At 29.3% G+C, this 27,475-nt stretch overlaps 1 protein-coding gene across 1 annotated transcript in view; it reads right to left on the bottom strand.

Annotated features, from left to right (window-relative positions):
• The window catches only part of LOC145292214 (tRNA wybutosine-synthesizing protein 5-like), an 86,045-nt gene that overhangs the window by 33,652 nt on the left and 24,918 nt on the right, over nucleotides 1–27,475 (bottom strand). Inside the window, exons 3-5 of the mRNA XM_080138528.1 lie at nucleotides 22,020–22,142; nucleotides 20,177–20,223; nucleotides 16,830–16,922 (exon numbers count right to left, since the gene is read on the bottom strand). Of these exons, the coding sequence (XP_079994654.1) occupies nucleotides 16,830–16,922; nucleotides 20,177–20,223; nucleotides 22,020–22,142 (263 nt within the window). The remainder of the gene's footprint in view (nucleotides 1–16,829; nucleotides 16,923–20,176; nucleotides 20,224–22,019; nucleotides 22,143–27,475) is intronic.

Raw genomic sequence — 27,475 nt, 5'->3', positions numbered from 1 at the left:
TAAATAATATTGAATATAAATAATATTGAATATAAATAATATTGAATATAAATAATATTGAATATAAATAATATTGAATATAAATAATATTGAATATAAATAATGAACATAAATAATGAATATAAATAATAATGAATATAAATAATGCATATAAATAATGAATATAAATAATGAATATAAATAATATTGAATATAAATAATGAATATAAATAATGAATATAAATAATATTGAATATAAATAATATTGAATATAAATAATATTGAATATAAATAATGAACATAAATAATGAACATAAATAATGAATATAAATAATAATAAATATAAATAATGGATATAAATATTGAATATAAATAATGAATATAAATAATGGATATAAATATTGAATATAAATAATGAATATAAATATTGAATATAAATAATGAATATAAATATTGAATATAAATAATATTGAATATAAATAATATTGAATATAAATGAATATAAACAATATTGAATATAAATAATGAATATAAATAATGAATATAAATAATGAATATAAATGATGAATATAAATAATGAATATAAATATTGAATATAAATAATCAATATAAATAATATTGAATATAAACATTGAATATAAATAATATTGAATATAAATAATGAATATAAATATTGAATATAAAAATGAATATAAATATTGAATATAAATAATATGGAATATAAATAATGAATATAAATAATAATATTGAATATAAATAATGAATATAAATAATGAATATAAATAATAATATTGAATATAAATAATGAATATAAATAATATTGAATATAAATAATATTGAATATAAATAATGAATATAAATAATATTGAATATAAATAATATTGAATATAAATAATGAATATAAATAATATTGAATATAAATAATATTGAATATAAATAATGAATATAAATAATGAATATAAATAATGAATATAAATAATATTGAATATAAATAATATTGAATATAAATAATATTGAATATAAATAATATTGAATATAAATAATGAATATAAATAATATTGAATATAAACAATGAATATAAATATTGAATATAAATAATGAATATAAACAATGAATATAAATAATATTGAATATACATAATATTGAATATAAATAATGAATATAAATAATATTGAATATACATAATATTGAATATAAATAATATTATTGAATATACATAATATTGAATATAAATAATGAATATAAATAATATTGAATATAAATAATGAATATAAATAATGAATATAAATAATATCATTGAATATAAATAATGAATATAAATAATGAATATAAATAATATTATTGAATATAAATATTGAATATAAATAATATTATTGAATATAAATAATGAATATAAATAATGAATATAAATATTGAATATAAATATTGAATATAAATAATGAATATAAATAATGAATATAAATATTGAATATAAATAATATTGAATATAAATAATGAATATAAATAATATTGAATATAAATAATCAATATAAATATTGAATATAAATAATGAATATAAATATTGAATATAAATAATGAATATAAATAATATTGAATATAAATAATGAATATAAATATTGAATATAAATAATGAATATAAATAATATTATTGAATATAAATAATGAACATAAATAATGAATATAAATAATATTGAATATAAATAATGAATATAAATAATATTGAATATAAATAATGAATATAAATATTGAATATAAATAATGAATATAAATAATATTATTGAATATAAATAATGAATATAAATATTGAATATAAATATTGAATATAAATAATATTGAATATAAATAATGAATATAAATAATATTGAATATAAATAATGAATATAAATAATGAATATAAATATTGAATATAAATATTGAATATAAATAATGAATATAAATATTGAATATAAATATTGAATATAAATAATGAATATAAATAATATTGAATATAAATAATATTGAATATAAATAATATTGAATATAAATATTGAATATAAATATTGAATATAAATAATGAATATAAATAATGAATATAAATAATGAATATAAATAATGAATATAAATAATATTGAATATAAATAATGAATATAAATAATATTGAATATAAATAATATTGAATATAAATAATATTTAATATAAATAATGAATATAAATAATATTGAATATAAATAATATTGAATATAAATAATATTGAATATAAATAATATTGAATATAAATAATGAACATAAATAATGAATATAAATAATATTGAATATAAATAATGAATATAAATAATATTGAATATAAATAATGAATATAAATAATGGATATAAATATTGAATATAAATAATGAATATAAATATTGAATATAAATAATATTGAATATAAATAATATTGAATATAAATAATGAATATAAATAATATTGAATATAAATAATATTGAATATAAATAATATTGAATATAAATAATATTGAATATAAATAATATTGAATATAAATAATATTGAATATAAATATTGAATATAAATATTGAATATAAATATTGAATATAAATATTGAATATAAATAATGAATATAAATAATATTGAATATAAATATTGAATATAAATAATGAATATAAATATTGAATATAAATAATATTGAATATAAATAATGAATATAAATAATATTGAATATAAATAATGAATATAAATATTGAATATAAATATTGAATATAAATATTGAATATAAATAATATTATTGAATATAAATATTGAATATAATATTATTGAATATAAATAATGAATATAAATATTATTGAATATAAATAATGAATATAAATAATATTATTGAATATAAATATTGAATATAAATAATGAATATAAATAATATTATTGAATATAAATAATGAATATAAATATTATTGAATATAAATATTGAATATAAATAATATTATTGAATATAAATATTGAATATAAATAATATTATTGAATATAAATAATGAATATAAATAATATTGAATATAAATAATGAATATAAATATTATTGAATATAAATATTTAATATAAATAATATTATTGAATATAAATATTGAATATAAATAATATTATTGAATATAAATAATGAATATAAATAATATTATTGAATATTAATAATGAATATAACTAATACTGAATATAAATAATATTGAATATAAATATTGAATATAAATAATGAATATAAATAATATTGAATATAAATATTGAATATAAATAATATGCAATATAAATATTGAATATAAATAATATTGAATATAAATAATGAATATAAATAATATTAAATATAAATAATGAATATAAATAATGAATATAAATAATATTATTGAATATAAATAATGAATATAAATAATATTGAATATAAATAATGAATATAAATAATATTGAATATAAATAATGAATATAAATAATATTGAATATAAATAATGAATATAAATAATATTAAATATAAATAATATTGAATATAAATATTGAATATAAATATTGAATATAAATACTGAATATAAATAATGAATATAAATAATATTGAATATAAATAATGAATATAAATAATAATGAATATAAATATTGAATATAAATATTGAATATAAATAATATTGAATATAAATAATATTGAATATAAATAATTAATATAATATTAAATATAAATAATGAATATAAATAATATTAAATATAAATAATGAATATAAATAATATTATTGAATATAAATAATGAATATAAATAATATTGAATGTAAATAATGAATATAAATAATATTGAATATAAATAATGAATATAAATAATAATATTGAATATAAATAATGAATATAAATAATAATATTGAATATAAATAATGAATATAAATAATATTGAATATAAATATTGAATATAAATAATATTGAATATAAATATTGAATATAAATAATATTGAATATAAATATTGAATATAAATAATATTGAATATAAATATTGAATATAAATAATATTGAATATAAATAATATTATTGAATATAAATATTAAATATGAATAATATATTAAATATTGAATACAGGGTGCCCCCCCCCCAAAAAAAAACGGGCTCAACTTTAATTAGGCTCCGTTTCTTAGTATTTTGTTCGAATGAAATGAAACTTTGGTCATAACTAGTTTATTATATTCAAAACATTACATCAAAACACTAGGGTCTTTGGCCCTTTCTTCTCCGTTCTACAGCATATGTTCTAGATGGCCTCCATTTAACTTTTGTTTTTGTTGGTCACCCTGTATAAATATGATTATATATTAAATATAAATATTAAATATAAATAAAATATATATATAGATATTGAATATAAATAAAATATATATATAGATATTGAATATAAATAACATATATATAAATATTGAATAAAGAAGTATACGATTTTCTTGGTGAAGAAGTTAAAATTATGAAAAGTTTAGTGGTCGATATCATAAGAATGTTATGTTGGGTACCTGTGTTGTATTGTGTATAACGAGTGTGTATATATATATATCTATATATTAGGCACCGCCAAAAATGGCCGCAAAATCAAGTTGTTGTTGTTTTTTAAAACTAAATTACATTTATTACAATCCATTATTTCTGAGTAACTTTTTTTTTTCCAGAAAGATAAAACCCTGAATTTTATCATATAGAAAACAGAATAATGTAAAACTTTTTCTACTATTTTAAATTCAATTTTAAATGTTAAATTTTCCCAAAAAGTTAACAATTGATATTTTTTGTCTTGCACAAATAACGTACTTAAATATTTAAAAAAAAGGGTTTTTGAAATAATTTATTTATTCATTTATTGTCTAACTAAGATTTAGGATGATTTTCTAAGAGAATATGCAAAAATATTATAATATAAGTACCTGAATTTCAAATAATTCCACTTATTCATATAGGTAACCAGACATTTCGCGTCGCCGTAGAGTTCAGATCGACTCTGTTTACGTTTTCTTTTGATTGAGACGAAAACTATGGAAGACCAAACAGGCCAAAAAAACTTATTTTTCAGTGACGAAAATTTCAATGTATTATTAAGCTGAGGCTGGCCAGTACCAGATGGGTGACCATTTGTATGAGTTTGGTTTTTAATGTGTATGTGTGTGGGGGCCAGGCTCCCCAAAATGGGGGGAGGGGGCAATTTAAAGCAGAATAAAAAAAAATTATTTCAGCGCGTTTGGTCCACCGTAGTCGAAAGGCGGCAAACGTTTTCAAACGAGATCGAAAAAAATGATGCTATTTTTAACACAAAGGGCACAATATTTATCGAATTTTTTTTTTTGTATCGATTATTCAAAGCATGCTCCGTTTAATAATGGTCATGCATTATTCGGCTCGCTAAAAAAAAATTGTTAATTTATTTATCAAAAATTTTAAAATGGCTTTTTTCGTATAAATATAAAAAATTTTTTTTTTTTGTTTTGCTTAACTTAAATTAATTATTTTACTTAACATATTCACCGAATTTCACACTTCAAAACTCAAAAGCGGGATAATTAAACACAATCGAAGTTCTGATATTCAGACGTCAAAATAAGGTATGCAAACAATGTTTTTTTGTTTGTTTTTTTTAAATCTATAATCCTGTCCCTTACAACAACACAATATGTTTTGTTCAGTTTCAGATGATTATTTTAAGCATATTTGTTCCCACTTCAAAACAAGGGGGGGTTTTGTAAGCAAAAAAAAAAATATATATAAATATCGTTTATGAAAAATAAGTACACTGTTATAAAGTTCATTCTTCTCCTAATAATCGCTGAAAATTTCGTATTGATCGGATAATTACCTGATTTTTGGTAGATTTTTAAAAAGACGGTCCGTCAAAAAGTACTGACCTGCCCCCCCAGTTTTGGCGGTGCCTACTATATATATAAAATGTAAAGTTGGTTCGTTCTAAAGAAATAAAACCATGTTTATACGTTACCAATTTATTTGAAATTTTCAGACAACCAATTTTTAGAGTCGAGGTATGTTTTTATGTTATTAAAATAAATTTACCTAATTAAAATTAAAATATTAAATAAAATAAATATATTTATTTATCGGTTCTGCGAATCTGTTCTGTTGATAAAACTGAACTTCCGGTTCGATTCATTTCACAGCCACGATTTGACGAAAGGTTTAATTTTCTGTTAACTCGATAAGTAAAAAAACAAAAACAAAAAAAAAACATATTTCATTTGTTTATCTTCCAAATTTTTTAATTTACACATCTTTTCTTTATTATATAAGGCCAAAAAAAAAAAAAAGTTTGTTGCTTGCTTTTTTTAAAAGTATTATAAATTTCACTAACATGCTGGAAAAATGTTTAATAATTTGGTATTTTTTTAGATTAGGTCCACCCCACCTCCACAATTTTCCTTTCAATGATGACATTTATAGGTTTCCGAGTATGCTGAACACGCAAATTGCATTGAAATTTTGCGGAAATAAATAGTTGTATTATGCATTGTATTCTTCGGCGGCCATCTTTTTACGTGCACACGCGCCATAAACAAATACACACACGTAAAAAAGATGGCCGCCAAAGATTACAATGCATAATACAACTTTTTATATCTTGATAACTACTTATTTCTGCAAAATTTCGATGCGATTTTCGTATTCAGCATAGTCGAAAACCATTTCAAGTCGTCATTTAAAAGAAAATTGAGGAGGTGGAGTGGACCTAATCTAAAAATTTACCAATAATTTTTAATCCCGTACGCCTCCCGATACATTGCTTCGTCAACATGCGACCATTTTATATCTCCCGAAGACACTTCCGTATTTAGAAAAAAAAAAAAAAAAAAAATAAATAAATAAAAAGTGACCGATTTACCAGAACGTGGTAACTAAAAAGTGAGTATCCCTTTCAAATGTTGAAATGATTTTTTTTTTTTTTTTTTCAATTTTTTTTCATAATCTGGTTAGTGTTCAATCAATAATAATCCAGTGAAAAAATTTCAAAAAACCTATCGGTATAGAAACTCCACCACGTAAGTAAATAAATAAAAAATGTTACGTGCGCATGCGTAGCAGTATCAGAATTTTTGTAGGAATTTTTGACACCCCTAACGCGAAACTGCGAATACAATATAAACATCTCAGAATTTCTCTGTTAAAAGTGGGTTATTTATTTTATTTATGGATTATACTTCCAAAATAAACTATTACAGTTGTTTTAAAAGTAATAGAAATATTTTTTTTTTTTTTAAACATTAATGAATTTTCCGAACTCAATATTTTTCAATTTTTAAATTTTAAAAATCTATCAAAATTTTTCTATTGATTCTATTTTTACGATATTTTCAGGGTCAATGTGAAATTTTATGTTCTTTCCAATAAATCGAATATAATATTTTAGACAAACGTTTTTTTTTTTAAATTCACGACCCCCCCCTAACCAATTTTTAAGTGTCTATTAAAAAGTAAATACTTAATTTAGTAACCCGAAAGTAAATATTTAATTTACTCACAAATTGAAGAGAAAAGGTCAATACATAATATATTCAAATTTTAAAAAAAAAAACATAGTGTTCTTTTAGAATTTTACCTGTAAAGTTTGAAGTTTAAAACCTTTTTTTTAAACCACGTTATTTGTTTTTTCTTTTTTTTTTTAATGGAACCTTGGTCCTTGCTCCTTTAATTGACAAAAAAATTAGGGCTTGAATTACATTTTTCGAGGAGTTATAAGCTTGGAAAGACAGGAGGTCAAATAATTCACGCCTCCCATTTTGTAAATGTCTAATAATAATTAATTTAGAACCCGATAAGTACATAATTATTTACTCACAAATTGAAGAGAAAAGGTCAATACATAACATAATATATTCAAATTTAAAACAAAAAAAACATAGTGTTCTTTTAGAATTTTACCTGTAAAGTCCGAAGTTTAAAACCTTTTTAAAAAAAACACGTTTTTTTTAATTTTTTTTTTTAATGAAATCTTGGTCCTTGCTCCTTTAATTGAAAAAGAAATTAGGGCTTGAATTGCATTTTTCGAGGAGTTATAAGCTTGGAAAGATGGGGTGGAATTATTCGCTATTTTCACGAAATTTCTGACACTGCTACTAGGGGGGGTACTAAGGGAACGACCATTAAATAATTCTGCGGGTCGCCATGGAACTCAACGCCCAAGGAGTATCAAAATAGTTTTCATGATCTGAAGAAATTTTTTTTTCCAAAAAGTGGGTGATCACTTTTCCATCTAAATTTAACTTAAAATGAGCACCCACTTTCTGGCCACCTGAGGAAGGGGCATTTATTTTCATGTTTATTGGCTTAAAGGTTATTTTTACAAGGCAGTTTGGTACGCGAATGCATATTTAACAGTTTTCGTTTATGCTCACGCATAGCATAAACAAAGGCTACGTCTGTGAAATGGAAAATAGTCCCAGAGTTCAGGGGTTAATACCATGCAAAAGAAACCAAACAAAAAGACTTTTAAGCCAAGAAACACACAGAAAGAAAAAGAAAATAGCATCCATTTTTTTTCTATCGAATTCATTTGCTGTTTTTATTGAAAACTATTTTCCCCCGGATTTTTGATATAATTTTCCATTAAGGGCTGTGTGTCTCACGTTCGTAAATAACAATTTTTTTTGTAGATTTTGGTGTGTTAAAAACGAATCTGCAAACCGTTTCCGTCACAAAAAAATAGTTTTTATGATATGAAGAAATTACTTTTTCGAAAAAGTGGCGATCACTTTTCCATGTAAATTTAACTTAAAATGAGCACCCACTTTCTAGCCACCTGAGAGAGGGGGGATTTTTTCCCATGTTTATTGGCTAAACAGCTTTCGTTTATGCTTACGCATAGCGTAAACGAAGGCTACGGCTGTTAAATGGAAAATAGTCCCAGAGTTCAGGGGTTATTACCATGCAAAAGAAATCAAACAAAAAACTTTTTAGCCAAGAAACAGAAAAATGCCCCTCTCTCAGGTGGCCAGGAAGTGGGTGCTCATTCTAAGTTAAATTTACATTGAAAAGTGATCACCCACTTTTCGAAAAAGTAATTTCAGGAATGTCATGAAAACTTTTTTTTTGCTACGTAAACGGTTTGCAGATTCGTTTTTAGCACACCGAAATCTACAATAAAATATTTCGTTATATATGAACGTGAAACGGGCCTTAAAGTAAAATAATACCGGATTTTTTTGAGCAGATTTGCCGTTTAGTTGTACAAATATCCTCACACCAGGTAATCACTAAAAGGGATTTTTAAAAGTCGTCACCTGTATCGAGCAAAAGTTTAAAACCACCGATTATATGCCAGCCTACATCATGGTAACATATACTGAGTGAGTTCCTAACAGTATTTTTAGTTTAAACTCATTTTCCCAAAATTTCCCCAAACTTAACATGTTCGATACAGTCTGCCGCCATTTGTATTTTTCAGATATACCGATAAACATTGAATGTTTTTGAACCGATTATACATTACATAAAAACACTAAAATCTTATCCAGTTAGGTAGAACACTTACTTTTCTTGCCTTTGATAACATTTATTTGTTATATATTTATTTTTTGACAACTTCTTTGTATCTGTGTTTAGTAATATAAACCCTTTTCATTTAATGTAACATTTAGTCGACTCGAAAAATAGTGTTTATTGGTGTATTTGAAAGCTACAAATGGTGGTGGACACTGTTGATTACTTTAAGTTAGAGAAAGTGAGTTAAAACTAAAAAAACTATACAAAATACTGTCAGAAACCTATCCATTATGCCAGCCTATGTCATGGTAACATATGTTCGGTGAGTTTCAGACACTGTTTTGTATAGTTTTTAGTTTTCAACTTACTTTCCCAAACTTAACGTATTCAACAGAATTCGCGACCATTTCTGTTTTTTGAGCCAATTAAACAGTTTACATTACATAAAAACACTAAACAATTATCCAATTAGGTAGAAACGTAAATTACCTTAGCTTTGCTTTCATTTATTTGTTTTTGGACGACTTTTTCGAATCTGTGTATAGTAACCCCCCCTCCCCCCACCATCAATTAATTACTAAATCACATTTTTTAAAACAAAAAAAAAAGCATTTAGCGTTTCAACATTTTTGCTACGTTCGGCTTCATCCACTGATTGTTGGTCAAGTCCAAAACATGAATGATTGACAGAAACTCTCGAGGATCCAGATCAAATTCTGCAAGAGCACCATTTTTTTCAGTTTCGCCTTCTTTTTCACTTTTTGCAGTGGATTGCTGTACTAATATAAGAAACATGCATTTTCTCTTTTATTAAATTTTTCCATTACACCAAATTGAGCCACTGCAACGCGTGGCAGGGTACAGCTAATATATATATATATATATATCTGTAATTCATAATCATCGATATGACGTGTGTATATACGTATACTCATCTATCTAAAGTTCATTGTGTGTGTATATGTACATTTAAATGCAGTTCATGGTGGGACAAAAATATCCATAAAAACCTTTACAACTGGCAAATAACATTTGTTTGGGGTTTCAACATCTGGTCAATCTGGAAACATAGTTCATTCTGGGTCCTGATGGAAAGCAGCAATAAAACTCTCCCTAAGAATGACAAAGCTTCGGGTTTTATTTTCATTTATTACTTTTTATGTGCGAGATTTTTTTTCTCCTTTTGGAAAGTTGCATGCTGATTCTGACTATCGCCATTTCTGACCCACTCTGCTTGGAGCCATCACGATCTGTTGACCGTCTCTCTTTCTCCCAACTCCGACTAACCGTTTAACATTTAATGCTACTAAGACAAAGCTCCTTTCCTTTATCAATTATAAGAAACCTTTTAAATCACCAATTGCAATGGCTAATAGCACCCCACCTGAGAGTTCAACATTTGAACCCCGTGACCTAACATTCACAAATAATAAGAATTAGAACAAATACATAGAAGACATTGCTAAGGCTATTGCAAAGAAAGTATATCTCCCTCTAACAGGCTAGAAAACTCTTCATACCTGTTAGTATCCTATATTTCTAGAACGACACCATTCAAAAAAAGAATACTGTTCTGTGCTTTCCTCTATTTTTTTTTCACAGCAGTCATTGCTCTTATATGCAAATTAATGCCATATGTATATTAATTAACTGTCTATAGATGAAAGGTTTTCTTTTCTTTTTTGATTCCGACAGGATAGACCATTTGTAATGTAAATTTTTCAAGGCCAGAAATTGGATACTATTCAAATATACCAGCACCTATTTATTTTTTGTGCAGTTGTCCTGGCATACTAGAGACCTTCAACATCCACAAAGAGGTGTCTACCAATCTGTTATCCAGTTGATCCTTTTCTATGACTGAGGCATGACTAATGAGTGTTGTTGATCAAGAGAAGTTGAGTCTTTAACAACGAGTGTTTCTATCACATTTTGCTGTTCTCTGCCAACGTCTCAATTTGAAGTCATGTATTACTTTTGCCACGATTGTTGCAATGTTTTAATTTAATTAACGTACAGAAATAAATTTAAATGTAATGTGAACAAATATCTTGCTGTACAACTCCCCCCACCATTTAGAATGTAGGTATCATTCCTTATTCAAAGTAATCCCTTTACCTCTCGGTGGCAATTCGTGCCTCATTTAGGTTGAATTAAAGTAAAAAAAAAAATACATAAATAAAATAATGATGCAATAAAGGCCTACTTCACAAGATTTCCAGCTATGGTATAACTGGAAATGTTTTCTCAATTATTAAATCATTTCTCTCTGATAGGCTCATAAGTGTAGTGGTTGATGGGCAGAAATCAGAAGCCCACACTATTAATGCTGGTGTCCCTCAAGGGTCCATAGTGGGCCCAACTCTCTTCCTGATCTACATCAATGATCTCCCAAAACACATACTTAACTCATTCGTTGACATCTATGCTGATGACACCACCATCTATGGCAACACATTAAAGGCCGTAAAAGATAAAGTTCTCTCTGATTCTCTCTCCTCTGATCTTGAGCGCGTGGTACAATGGGGGAAGAGGTGGCTGGTTACTTTTAATGCATCTAAGATGGATGGCTCTCGTTTTGGGGAGGTTCCAGGTTTTGATGGTTTGACCTTTACTCCTGATCTGAAATAGAACACGTACATCAAGTCTGTTGCCAAGGTGGCTTGGAAAATGGTAGGATCCTTCTACCGCTCCAGAAGACATCTCACTACTGATGCAATTCTCTATCTATATAAAAGCCAAGTACGTCCAAGGATAGAGTACTGCTGCCACATCTGGGCAGGAGCTGCTAAAAACAGCTTATCCTGCCTTGACAGAGTACAAAATAGACTTTGTAGCCTAGTGGGGTATGCCCTTTTCTCTTCCCTGCAACCTCTCTCCCACAGAAGAGACGTTGCGAGCCTGTCTTTGTTTTATCGTTATTTCCATGGCAAGTGCTCGTCTGAGCTCCAATCTCTAGTCCTCCCTTGCCAATCTTTCACAATAAACACCCGTCTTGCTGAAATCACTGTCAATAATTTTCCCCACTCTTTATCTGTGCCTAAATCAAAACGTGGATTCCATGAACAAAGCTTCTTTCTTAGAAGTGCATGCCTGTGGAACTCATTTCCGTTTGCCTTTTTCTCACCTGACTACAACTTGGATGTCTTCAAGTCCAACATAAACAAGTTCCTGATCTCCATTACTAACGATTACTACGATATTGTCCCATTGATTACTGTACACACAATAACCCTTATCCCTGAGTAGCCTCTGGGCCTTGATAAGTGGTGACTTCCATGTAAAAAAAAAAAATAAATAAATAAAATAATTATCTGCTTTCGTATAATATACGTGTTATATAATATTGGTTACTTATGTTTATGTTTAGAATTTTTTTTTGTGTGAATGAAAATTTATTGATAAACAAGCAGCATGATTTTATTTAGCATCGCCTAAAAACTTGTCGAAAAAGTAATTTTTCCTTAAATCATTTATTCAAAAATATATATACTATGCTATTTACCAGGCAAATTGCAATGAAAATAAAATATAGGATATGGCAAACTTTCTTTTTTGCATATGACAAATAGCACCCTACCTGAGAATTCTACCTTCAAACTCCTCAGCCTAACATTTACGGGCAATATGAACTGGAACAAATATATAGAAGACATTGCAAAGGCTGCTGCAAAGAAGGTGGGTTCCCTTTATCAAGCTAGAAGACTATTTACATCTGAGAGTATTTTATGCCTTTACAAGGCCACCATTCGCCCATGCATGGAGTATTGTTACCACATCTGGGCTGGTGCATCTACCACTTGTCTCTCCCTCTCAGATAAAGTCCAAAAAAGAGTTGCGAATCTAATCAGTCCCACTTTATCAACTAAGCTCCGACCCCTGTCTCATCAGTGCAAGGCTTCATCAGTCACTGCCTGTTTTCAAATATTTTAATGGAATGTGTTCTGATGAACTCGTTTCACTTGTATCCCCTCGACGTACATATCCCCGACAAACCCGCTTAGCAATAAGATCTCACCCCTTCACTGTTGTTGTCCCTAAATGCCAGAAAGCTTTCTATTCTAATAGTTTCTTCCCTCAAACGGCTAGACTTTGAAATTCCCTTCCTGCTGCCTGCTTCCCTGGCTGTACTGATATGCAGAAGTTTAAATGTAACATAAACAAATATCCTGTTAATCTTTCCTAGATATGGCCCCAAATAGTAGCCCCTTACGTCCAAGTGGCGATATGCTTTGTAAGGGGTGAACATGAGTGAAAAAAAAAATGTATTTCTTGAGATTTGTAACTTATTTCAGTATTGCAATTACGAAATGTGTTTTGATGTTCAGGATTAAAAAGTATGTTAAAAAAAAAGAAAAGAAAAAGGTCAACTTATTTTAGGGTAAAAATGTTGACAAATGCCGAAAATAGATTATTTAAAACAATAGGACGATATATCTTAATAGTAGTGTTAACTGAGATATGTTTTTCTCACACGTTTTAGGAAAGCCTTCCAAATACGGCACTCGTGTTAGTGAGGTTTCTGGTAGTTCTACTATTAAGTTCTACATATGGTTTTCCTGAAGTTGGAGGAAACGATACTTTTGTCTATTTTTGAGTGATTGCCAAATCCAAATTTTTACAGAAAAAAAAGCAGAAACTTTTTCCCTTTTACAGACTTATAAAACAGAAACTGAATTTCTATAAAAATGTTAGAAATAAATACATTCCTTCAATATAATTTGCAAGGGAAAATAAAATTATAAAATATAAATCAAATAAAATTACAATTTGTTGCTTATGTTAATTTTTATGAATAATTAAAAGGAAGTTTTTTTATTGGTTAAGATTAAAAACTTTTTGGGCTAGTATTAATTAGCTGACGTTTTTTTAGTCAATCTAAAAAATTCTTTCAACGAGAAGAGTCAACAAAACTCTTTCTTTTAAAAAGGCGTCACTATTACCAACATTTTCGAAAATGAGGAACATACTTCGAAACAACTATCAGCACTTCTACACTATCAGAACGAAATTTTGTAGTTGATAAATGGAGTTTTCAAGTAAAAAAAAAACAATGGTTTCTACTGATTTTTTTTTTGTCAATTTTAATAAATAACTATGTTAGCTTCAAATTATGTAGTCGAAATTACCTGAATTATTAAAAAAATAACTTTAATCGTGTTAGCAGATGAAAAATTGCGGCTATCTTGTTTAAATCGAAACGGAAATTACCTCTTGAATTCTTGTGTCTTACATAAGCAAATACGATTTTCATCAAATACTATTTTCTATAATAAATAATTTTCTACCTCATCGATTTTCATAATTTTTTTATATAATCATCTTAAAAATATGAGGAATACGTAGATACCGTTGTTTCATAATTTCCGAAATTTCGTTTTGATAGTGTAGAAGCGCCCAACTACCTTTTGAAGAGTGCTCAATGAGTGAACAGAGCAGGTATATTAAATTTATTTATACAAACATTGATGGCTACATATGTGCATACATGTTTCTGTAATCACCCGCGTTGGGGATTACGTCTTCAGGCGAAGAATTATCGTCGAGAACTGATATTTCAAACAAAAACATTTTCTTATTTCGTTTACAAAGGGAAATAAAAAAGATGTTTATTATCTTCAAAGACCTCACTTGTCCTCTCCCCCGTTCATAACCCTCACCCATGTTACATTCTAACTTTGTAAACGAAATAAGAAAATGTTTTTGTTTGAAATATCAGTTCTTGACGATAATTCTTGGCCTGAAGACGTAATCCCCCAACGCGGGTGATTACAGAAACATGTATGCACATATGTAGCCATCAATGTTTGTATAAATAAATTAAATATATATATATATAATTGCTTAGAGTATGTCCAATGATTTGACTTGGCTAAGAGTTCCTTTTTCTTAGGTGTTCAAAAAAGTAAGTTCTAAAGTTTAAACTATTCTTATTTAATTTTTTTTTCTTACACTAAAGGGAAGCAATTATAATATGATCAGAAACAAGAGTTAGCTCCCTTCAACAACGATTCTAGTTTTTTAGCGAATTAATTTTATTAATAAAATTGTGACCACTTCTCATGTCTATACCTCATGTCAACTCAGCTTCCATTGAATTAATTTTTATATTAACTATTGAATATTTCTTGAAATCAAAAATGCAACAGAATAAAATAGTTCTTAGCTTTCTTATAATTTTGATGTTAAATTTTCATTTCTTTTTAAAAGTATGATAAAACAAGCAAGACAAGTTATCTTGTGGGCTTGAATCTCCCTCGCAATGATCCGCTGTAACACCATATTCATTATGACATCGTTTTGCAACTTTAAGTTTAAATGAAAAAAAAAATAACATTTTTTCTTTTGCAAACCGTGATTCAAAATATCAGGAGGCTTCTTGATTTCTTTTGTGTAAATACTTTTGATTTGAACTATTGAATTTGATAAAATTTACTCTGGTATAAAAAAGGGCAGATAACTCTAATTTCCTATTGCTAATAAATGGCTAATTCTTATTTAAGTCACTTAAATTATTTCGACTGAAATTAGCATGTTTTTTTTAATCTTTAAAACATGGTTTCAGTTTGAAACTCATGCCATAATATAGATGATTGGAAACATCACCCGTTTCCATTCGTTGCCATTGGACTCAAGCAATGCCGATTCAGGAGAGGTGGTTAGAGATTGTGCAACCCTTGCCTCACAATTACACGCGCAGCTGCCTCTACAGGGAGTATCCCTTGTCTTTCGAGACTGAATGGCGGCATCGGAATATAGGTGATTGAAATAGGAATTAACCGATTATTAAATAAATTAATCTTTGTTTTAATTTTTCTTGCGTTTTTTTTTCATAGTTTTACTTATTGTGCGTTTATATAATTTAAGAGATCATTTAAGTATTTTCAATTCTAAATATATTTTTTAAGACAAAGAAAAATGTTACTAGAAGTCTAGCATTGTGCACATAAGAACCAATTAAGGTTATCTTAATTGTTTTTTCATGCATAATTACATTTGTCATTTAATTTCTAATTAAAAAAATTAAAATGTCTGTTTTGAGGGAAGTAATAATTTTATTAAGATAAAGATTGTGTCTCGAAAAAATACTCATTGCTTTAAAAGGGTTCGGGTAAAGAAGGGTATCCAACTATAAAATTTATGCTTCAAACAATCTATGGTTGTTCTAAGTAAGTTTGCAAGAACAAATATTTAAACAACTGCCAAAAGGCACCCATACGAGCCATGGAAGTTAATCAGACATAAAAGTTTTTATAGTCATTTTTATTTTCAGATATTGATGTAGTTAAGTAATTATCTGCAGCAAAATTTAGGCCTATAAGTTATATGCACATACACAAACAGAATGTATATTCACATTTGTGGTTGCATTGAGAAATATTAAAAGATAGTATCTCTCTTACCAAAGATATGGAATATAAATACAGTCTCCAGCTGAAATATTCACATGATGGTATTCAATGTCGGCCAATTCAGGATATTTTGTATAATCCATTCTGAAAAAGAATTTCACAAAAAAAGTAGAAAAATGGAAAACTAAGAAATAAGACCCGCTTTTCGTATTTGCATTTTACAAAAAAAAATTTTGTTTGCTTTTCTATTTCTTATATTTCTGATCTACTAGTTTTAGTTGTTAGAAATTAGGTATACCACAAACTGAAAAGAGTTTTGGTTCAATCATAGCATAGGGTCCTTTGAAATATCTCACCAATTCAAGATATCACATCTGTGTTCATTGCTAAGACATAACTTTAATTTTTATTTATTTATTATTAAACAAATATTTATGAAGAAAGTCAAACCAAACTAAAACAAAATTTTTTTTAATTTCTATCTAAAAACATTGCAAAATAACCATATTTTTAATTATTTCTAAGCCTCTTTACTCAGCAATATGTCTGTCAGAGTATATACAATCTGTTTTAAATAAAATTGGATTTCTGGTTTTAAAATAAAATTATACAGGTTTTCAAAATCTAAACTCAATTCAATGTTTATTTGTTGGCGGCCATATTTTTTCTACACCCAAAATATTTTTACTTTGTAAAAATTACTATATATGAGAACTAAATTTTTGACATGAAATATTGTTTGAACATTATTTTTATACAAAATACAAGTTTGAACAAAATTTAACAAATTAAAAATATAGATTATAATAATAATAATAACAAAACAAGGAAAGAAAAATGGGAAGAGAAACAGGTACATGGACGATTCATAAGGATGACAAAAGAAGAGACTAATAAAAACACTTGGAAATGGCTACAAAAAAAAGGAAACCTAAACAAGGAGATTGAATCCCTTATAACAGGTGCACAAGATAACGCAATTAGAACCAACCACATCAAAACGAGGATTAACAAGACACGAGAAAACAGCAAATGCAGACTCTGCAGATAAAGAGATGAAACAATAAACCACATAAGTGAATTCAGCAAACTAGCCCAAAAAGAGTATAAAAATAGACACACTCAAGTGGGTAAGGCAGTATATTGGCAATTATGCAAACAATTTTATCTTGAACACACAGACAAATGACACAAACACAAATGAACAGAAGTACTGAAAAATGAAAGTCACAAGATCCTATGGGGCAGGATATACAAACGGATAAACCCATCCAAGCAAGAAGAGTTAACAAGTTATCATAATAGTTAACAAGTTATAATAATAGTTAACAAGAAGGAAAAGTCCTGCCAGATTGTAGATTTTGCCATTCCAGCAGACCACAGAGTGAAGAACAAAGAAAATGAGAAGCAGAGCAAATACATGAAACTGGCCAGAGAGCTCAAAAGGATCTTGAAAATGAAGAAAGTAAAAATAACACCACTAATAGTAGGAGCACTAGGAACAATACCGAAAAAAGAATGAGGGAGATTAGAATCAGAGGGATGGCCGAGAACATACAATGAATCTCAATAATGAAAACTGCAGAAATATTAAGGAAAACTCTTTAATATGGAAACTAACACCACACATAAACTACACATAAACTCGACACACCGAAACGGCTACAGATGCAAAACACAAAGGAACATCACATGGAATCATGAAAACTGAAATTGTATTATTGTTAGTTACCCCCCCCCTTTTTTTTCTGTGAGTGTTACCATAAATGGGCACCACACCAAATAATGAAAGTCAAGGAGGATGGGAAGACTGAGGAGAGAAAGCACTAGCCAGACCTCTGCTGGATGAGGGCAAAGAGGACTGGGGCCTTGGGGAGGCTTATTGCCACCCAAATTCCAGTGAAGACCAATGGTCGCTGCCAACGAGAAATCAATAGTAAGCGGCTGTTGCGATAACACAAATTCTTTTGCAAAGGTTATCGAAAAGGGGTAGAGAGTACTGGAAACCTGGGGAGACATGTTGTCACTCAGACTCCAGGGAACACCACAAGGTGTTCTCAAAGACCAATCTTTGATGATGGTCTGTGTGACTACACCTAGTGAGTAAATAACATTTCACCCCATGTTGAGATCCATCATTGGGCAATGTCCAAGGTATCGCTTAGGTTAACATTGGAACATGCCTCACTTAAGGGACAGTCCGTGAAGATGTATGCCATAGTCCGCACGTTGTGCTGCAGGAACACAGAGTGTCCTTTCCTTTCTTTTTCACTCTCCTAATGCTTGTATTACTTTTTGAACATTCTCCTCCCTTCAAATTCTTCTCTCCATCTTCATGAATTCAAAAACAAGATTGGTGTGGCCTTCAAACCGGGTGAATGTGGTCTACTTCCTAACATACTTTTATAATAATATTTGTCATCAGGATTATTTTCCTGGCTGAGTCTACCAACTCTGAAACAATGGTCAAGAAACCAAATGACTTTGTTGGTATTTTAATGCACCATCACTGTTGAGACTTTGTAAGGAATTTTCCGTTTCCATTCAAAGAATTTTATTCTTTCTCTCTAACAATTCTTCAATTTATTTTTTCCAACTGTTTTATTTGGATTCACCATTACTGTCTGTATATGAAACACCAAAAAATTATAAAACCTCAAATGTTACATGTTAACCAACTGTTTCTTTTTTATTTCTTTTTTTAGTTGCATGCGATCAAGTGCTGACCTTTCAGAATCCAGGACAAGCAATGACTTCTGCATAGCAAACGAGCCATGCTTCCTGGATATGTCATACAAAGCTAACAGAGCATGTCAACAACTCTGTTCTTTGTGAAAAACTAAAAATTCCATTTTTGGATATAACATTACATGAGAAGCGTTTCCGTTGGTTTGGTAATGCCAAGTACAATGTTGGGTGGATAAATGGAGCCTACATCATGGAATTTGATGGCTTGTCTGACATTGGCTGCAACCATCAAGGAGGACTTGAAAGTTTGGCAACCATCAATCAAAATAAATAGCAAACAGATGTCTGAGCAACCACCAAAAGGCAAAGCCGTGCAAGTCATAAAAATTTACAACTGAATAAGAAAAAGAATACAAGATAAACATTGTCACGTGCACAGAAAATATATTTTCAACACATTTTTTTGTAACTAAAATGATAAAGTGAATACTGAAAGATTCAAAACTTACTGGAAATCATAGTTAAATCTGTTAAATAAATTGGAGAAGAAAAAAAAAAAACAAAAAAAAAAAAAAGAATGAAATAATTTTTTTTTCTACATCAGGTTTTGATTTATTTACCCCTTCCTAAGGAGCCAATTGTTTTACCAGTAATCATGATTAAAACAGATGGAATTATGGAAAGAATAAAAAAAAGGGGGGGGGTCTTACTTGTCAACGTCAATATCAGAGTAAGTACCATTTTCTTTCAAGACAATCTGAAATTTTAAAGAAAAAAGATTTTGAGACAAAAAAGTTTAAACTTCAACACCTGAAAGCAGCAAACAGAACATGTTGCAAAAATTGGTTTCGGAATAACAGAAGAGATCAGTCTGTCATGATTTCATTTTATTTTTACCCACCGACACACACCCACACCATGTTCGTGTTTCTTTTAAATGCACACACATGCACATTCCCTCCTCTAAGGTAGACATTTTCATATTTTGACAAAATTGCCAATAAGACAATATGCTTCATTTTTCTAACAATTTCTACATATGAATGCACATATGCAAACATTCAGTTGATGACACTTTCTTTTTCCAAACGAATAACAAAAGAAAGTGACCCCTCATTCTCTTTATTTTGACTATATTTTCTCTCTCTAGCACACTTCCATATATTTGTTTTTCTTTCTTTTCTTCTGGCTCAACCTTAATTTTACCCAATTTTATAATAAATCTATTTGTATATGTAAAAGAGTTATCTGCTCCTAATACAGGAAATACTCGGAGTTATCTCCCCCATTAAATATATATATATATATATATATGCGATTTGTTTTTGTGATATGTTTTGAATGAATTCAATTATATTTATGAAAGTGCATTTTTACCTAAATGCGAGTTGGAAATAATTTTCCCTTTAACCAATTTGGCAGCCCCACATGGGGAGCGGTATATATATTATTTTAAAAATAATATATATATATATATATATATGCATGCACGTGTAGGACAAATAGGGCAGCCACTTGCTTTTAGCATGGATCTTAGTAACGAACTAGAGGACACAATTTTCCCACTTTATGTTTCTATAAATTAATAACTTTTAGTGCAGTTTCAGAATAGAAGACATTTGTTTTTTTACTATAGCGTCACCACTTATCAAGGCCAAGAAGCCACTCAAGGAAAAGGGTTTATAAGTGTCAGGTGAGAAAACATCATGATTGGTAATGGTGGAAATTGAATAGAAATGAATTATTTAAGGGGACTGTTCGACAAGAACTTGTTTATGTTAGACTTGAAAACAACCATGTTATAGTCAGCTGGGAAGCAGTTCCTTGGTATTGTTTTACACAGACAAGCAGTTCTGGGAAAAAAATGTTCTTTTTTTTCAATGAAAAACACATTACAGATCATTAGCATAGTATAATAATTGTATGTATATCAAAAAGAAATTTTTTAAATGTATTTCTTGTTAAGCAGTTTGCTATTAATTGTAAAATGGACACACTTTATAGTGCAACTCACTCTCCAACTTTCTTTTATATGTTTTATGGAAAAATGATAGAAACAGATTGTTCATTTTCATACAATTATTTTCCATGTTGGGTAGAAATTAGGGTGTAAATGAAGTTCCTTAAACTATATCTGATGGTGAGGCCTCAGCTGACCCGGAGTAGTGGTAGTACCTGTTAGGGTCCCAACTATGGGTTGAATAAAAACCAACTTAAAAAAAAAAACAAAACAAAAAAATATTCTATTAAAAGATTTTTCTTCAAAATCGCTGGATTCGGCATTAAATAACCTGAAAAGGGTTGATATGCCGTAAAACAAAAACAACCAAAACAACATCCTCAGCTGAGGTGAAGGCAATCCACCTAGAAGGAAACATGAAAAACCAAAAACCGGATCAAAATGTTTGTCAATCGTGGAAAGCAATTTTCTAGTGATGACGTCACAAACAAAACACGCTCCAGTTTATCACTGTTATCCATATCAACGTTTCTTACTGATGAAAAAAAAAAGACAAAAAATGTAGATGTGAGCAATTCAAATTGGGTTCATACCTTTTCCTTGTGTTTCGGATCAACAAAGAAAAGTTCCTTATTTCCTCGATAAATGCAGTTCAGATTATCAACAGCATCTGTATGGATGACGGATTTGGTGCCCCCGCTGCTAAACCACATCACCTGACAGGAGAAAGAGAGAGGGAGAACAAGGAAAAGACAAAGAAAATCAAAAACTCTGACATCAGCAAATAGAAAATAAAATCAAAATATTTAGAAAATTGAAAAAAAAAACAAAAACAGCAACAAACATATACAACTTGTGTGTTTGAGTGTCGGTACGACAGAGACGAAAAAAAACCTTTCATGTGAAAAAGATCTTAAAATATTATTCAGTTTATGATGTGTATACTACAAATTAAATCCTTGTGCTACCTGCAAGCATTGATTACACAAATTGGATACTTAGAAAGATGTTTAACCAAACATGTGACAAGAGTGTCACAACGATGCCGTTCACCATAACAAGGACAGCATTGTTGTGAATATCATTTCGTCTGCCAAGAAAATCTTAATAACAAACAATTGGTTAACTTTTTTATTTTAACCCTTTACCTAGCAAAAAAAAAAAAAATTGTGAAACATTGCTTAAAACTATTTCTGTTCATACCTTCCTTCCCTTTGAACAAAAATGAGACAGTTCCACAGTTGCTCCTTTTATCTGTCATTTGTTTCTTTTAGGTTTGATTAAAAGAGAACATGTTCTTGGCTTTATTCTTGTAGAGAAACAGTTCAACCCATCACGTACGGCCACATTTAAAAGATAAGATAAAGTTAACAAGATCCGAACACAGAAATTTTTTTGATTCTTGGGATTCTTTTGATTATGCAGACGATTATTCTTGACAAATCTATACACAATTTTAAACTAAATCCTCTCTTTTAATCCACAGGAGTAGATTGTTCTCGGCCTATCAGCCATAACTGGGTGGAAATAATTTTTATTTGTATTATTCGCACAACTGCTCTCATCTTGAGTATTTTTCTCACAATGTTTTCACCAATGTAACCCTTGCTCTATTTCAATTTCATATCTTGTTGAACTCTAGAATCCTACTACCACACTCAGGAATCTACATGGAATTTCAAATGGAACCTTTCATTTAATCCATATGGGTAGAATGCGCTGGTTACATTAGCCATGATTGGTTAAAAGTCTTGAATAATTCACAATTGTATTCTTAGTATCGTCTGAGGTTTAAACTTTCAATCTTCAGAAAAATGTCACTTAGAACTAAATTTTACTTAGTAATTTATCTGTTGTGCCATGAGTCCTTGTGCAGAATCCCAAGTTTGACAGAAAAGTTCCAGAGTTTGACAAGATATACCCCAAAGAAGGTTGGAGGTTATATCAACCGAAATGTTGTGAGAGTAACACTACAGATGAGAACAGTAGTCCAAATAATCCAATTTATCTCAAAAACTCAGAAAAATCTTTCTTTTTTTATTCTTAATTATTATCGTTTGTAATGAGAGTTGAACCTTTAATCTTCAGAAGAACTGATTGTTGCTTAAAAACCACTGTCTATTGCACAACGTGAAATGAATAAAGGGTTCAATTTTCAATTCTGTATCGATTTGTGAGTTCAAGAAGATGCAGCTGAAGAAGGCCAGATGTCACATTGGCTGAAACTTTATCAGAAGAAAATAATAAAAAAATGCAGAACAGAAATTCTTTGAAAATTAATAATTCAAATAACAATCCAGAAATGTTGGAGGGTGGGGTCGTCAGGGTGGGGTTCTTCTTGAATATAAAGAATAGGTTCAGAAACTGCAGTAACATTTATTTCTTCCACTGAAAATTTTATTTTTAAACCAGACAGAATCGGAAGAATAAAATTCAATTCTTTTCAAAAGTGTGATTGCAATTCTTCACTTCAAAAGTTAAAAACAAACTGGAAAAAAAATGTCTTTAAAGAAGCTCATGACTCATGCTCAAAACTCTTGCAACAATTGTCAACTCCTCAGTCAAACTCCTCACCTTTGAGAAATACATCTTTATTTTTCACTTATCAAAAGTGCTTTTTGTAGAGGAGTTTTTCCCTACATTAAAAACCGAATTTAAGCAAACGTTTTTTTTTTTGGTAAAAAAGAAAAGTTATAAAAAGATTATTTTTTACTTAAAGAAAAATGTTTCTAAACTTATTTATTTTTAAATCTCTAATGCTTACAAAATGTAAACAAATAGTTTTTATTAACAAAAACGACTTTTTTTTTTTTTTTTTTTTTTTTTTTTTTTTACAAAGGAGTCAGCACTTATCAAGACCAAAAATCCATTTGAGAATAAGGGTTAATAAGTGTACGGTGGTCAATGGGACAATGACGTAGTAATTATTAGTGGAAATTCGGTAAATTTGTTAACAAATGGAACGACTCATCAAGAACTTGTTTACGTTGGACTTGAAGATGACCATATTGTAGTCAGCCGGGAAGCAGGCAAATGGAAGAGAGTCCACAGGTGTGCAGTTCTAAGAAAGAAGCTTTGTTCATGGAATCTACATTTAGGTTTAGGCACGGATAAAGAGTGAGGGAAATTATTGACAGTGTTTTCAGCGAGACGAGTGTTTCTTGTGGAAGTTTGGCGAGGGGGGACCATAGATTGGAACTCGGACGAGTGTAACACCAAAGAGAGGCAGTGTGAAATCGTCAGTGACCATTAACTTTTAGTTAAGACGCAGTAGTATTAGTTGGGAGAACCTCTTTGGTTGTTGAGGACATGGGGCGTCGTCCTCATATTGAGAATCGCCACCCCATGTGGGGGCGAATGTAACACCAAAGAGAGGCAGCGTCAGACCATTAGGGTCGATGTGACGCTTTTATTTAACGTTAATATTTTATCCCGGGCAATATCGGGTAATTGAAAGATAGATGTTAAGATCTTATTCCGGACAACACCGGTTAACTAAAAGATATATGTTAATATTTTTTGTCCCGGGCCGACATCGAAAAAGAAAGATCTTGCTGAATTTCAATTCTGCCAAAGTATCTTTTTTCCTTTCTTTCTTCAAAGCATAATTCGATTGTTGATATTTTTTCTCTGATTTGAAGTCGCATAGACACATTGGTCAGGTTCAAAGAGTGCGCCAACCGTTTCAAGGACACAATTCATGTCGTCAGCTGGAACAACAAGATAGATTATGTTTTTGCTTTGAACAAAAAACTACATTTGTTGGCGTCACAAAATATATTTGTGACAAGATCAAAACAAAGATAAATAATTTCTTTGGAATTAAAATTGCACACACGCATTTGTTGGCTTCAGAGAATGTTTTTTGAATCAAATATTAAATGATTTGGTATAACTGATAAAACCATTTGAACCCAAAATAACATTCCTAATGTTTTCATTCTCAAACCGAATCGCAGTTTTGAAATATACATCAAGAGATTGTTGCCACTCGACAATTTTCAATAACATATTTTGTCGAGATGTTAACAGGAATAATAATTTGTTTATTTCCTTTGATAATGACAAGTGTCACATCTAAGGGCAGAATTCACAAAGCATTTTTTTTTTTTTTTGGACGCAGTTTTCTTATTACGCAGTTTGGAAATTATCCAATGAGAGAAAACTGGTTATTTTCCATCGGCGTTTTTGATTGATCGGGGAGGAGTTAGAATTATTCTTGGATTGTGGGAGGTGGCCAATTTCTGTCACCAGTCAAATTATCCAATGAGAGAGAATCAGACGATTTGGTTATCAAGCACTCTGATTGGTCGGGAAGGAATGGGGAATTGTCGCCCCGCCCAGTGCTCTACTATATAAAGACCAAGAGAGTCAGAGCAGAACAGAAGTCGGAGCAAACCAGAGCGAGTCCGAGAGTCAAGCCACCTCACCTCTCTTCTCTCCCCCCTCGCCTATTGCCCGATAACTAAAAAGGGTTAAATTAAAGGACCTGTGAAGCCCCACTTAGAAGTTTAAATGCTTGCTTACAAATTCATACTCCAAACTTTACAATCTCCGGAGTTTTTGTTTATTCAAAATTCTTCGATTTGCTGATGTGCTGATGTTTTCATTATTATTTTTTTTTTACTTGTGAAACTGCTTCCGTCAACGGGCACCCGGTATCTCCGAAGACGAAATCTCTAGACAATCACAGAAGATCCGGCCTTGTGGACATTGCAGCAAGGACGATTCCACCAACGCACTGAAGAAGGGCTTACTGGGTGACGCGACGTACCGGCGGGGTTTCATACGAGCACTTGCCATGAAAATAACGATAAAGAAGAGACAGGCTCGCAGCGTCTCTTCTGTGAGAAAGAGGTTGCAGGGAGAAAAGGGCATCCCCCACTAGGCTACAAAGTCTATTTTGAACTCTGTCAAGGCAGGATAAAGTCTTTCTAGCAGCTCCTGCCCAGGTTTAGCAACAGTACTTCATCCTTGGATGTACCTGGCTCTTATATAGGTAGAGAATTGCATCAGCAATGAGATATCTACAGCATCGATAGAAGAATCCCACCATTTTCCCAGCGACCTTGGCAACAGATTTGATGTACGTGTTCCATTTCAGATCAGGAGTAATGATCAAACCCAGGAGCTTGTCAAAACATGGAGCCTCCCTAAGACGAGAGCCATTCATTTCAATTGATACCAGATGGGGATTAGAGCATTGATGATCTAAAAAATAAAAGCTTAGTTTTAGATGCATTAAAAGTAACCAGCCACCTCTTTCCCCATTGTACCACATATTGAAGATCAGAAGAGAGAGAATTTGCTTGTTTATGGTCTTTGATGTATTGCCATAGATGGTAGTGTCATCAGCATAAGTATCTACGCATGATCTAAGGATATGATTTGGAAGATCACTGATGTAGATTAGGAAGAGCGTAAGGCCTAGGATGGAACTCCAGCATTAATACTGTGAGCTTCTGATTTCTGCCCATCAACTACTACTCTTATGAACCTATCAGAGAGAAATGATTTGATAGACCTTGTATCTAACTGTGTCTTCGTGCAGAGACAAATAACACATAATCTCTGCAATGTTTCATTTTTTTTTTTTAATTTTATAAATAAAAACGTTTTATAAGATTTTATTTTATTATACAAAAAGTTGCCACAGTCTAGACGGATTTCTTCCTCACTGACCGAGATATTGTAAAAAGTGCAGATTCCAAGTTGCATATGTGTGTAGAAGGTCAACCGGTATGTCAAAAAAACTGGTGTAGTTCCAAATTTATCGGTTTCTTATTTGCTTATTCTGAGGTGCCCAAAATCTAATTGCTCTATACATTTGTCAGTGAACCATACTAGTCTTTGTGAATCTGATTCAGAAAGGAATTGGATCTTTTTATGGGTTAAATATGATAAAATAAATCCTACATCAGAGAAAAGGTTTTTAAAAATAAGTTAGAAAAAGCTTATATTTCCAACTTTTTTTTTAAAACTCTTTCACCCCAAACCATAGTTTTTATAGAGCAAAATCGTTGTTTTTGTTTTACCTTTGCAGAACATG

This window comes from Euprymna scolopes, chromosome 13 (genome assembly GCF_053919585.1).
Source record: "Euprymna scolopes isolate OS-2025 chromosome 13, ASM5391958v1, whole genome shotgun sequence".
Lineage (NCBI taxonomy): Eukaryota > Metazoa > Mollusca > Cephalopoda > Sepiida > Sepiolidae > Euprymna > Euprymna scolopes.
Note: the sequence above shows the minus strand (reverse complement) of the source record. Positions and strands in the feature narration are given on the sequence as shown.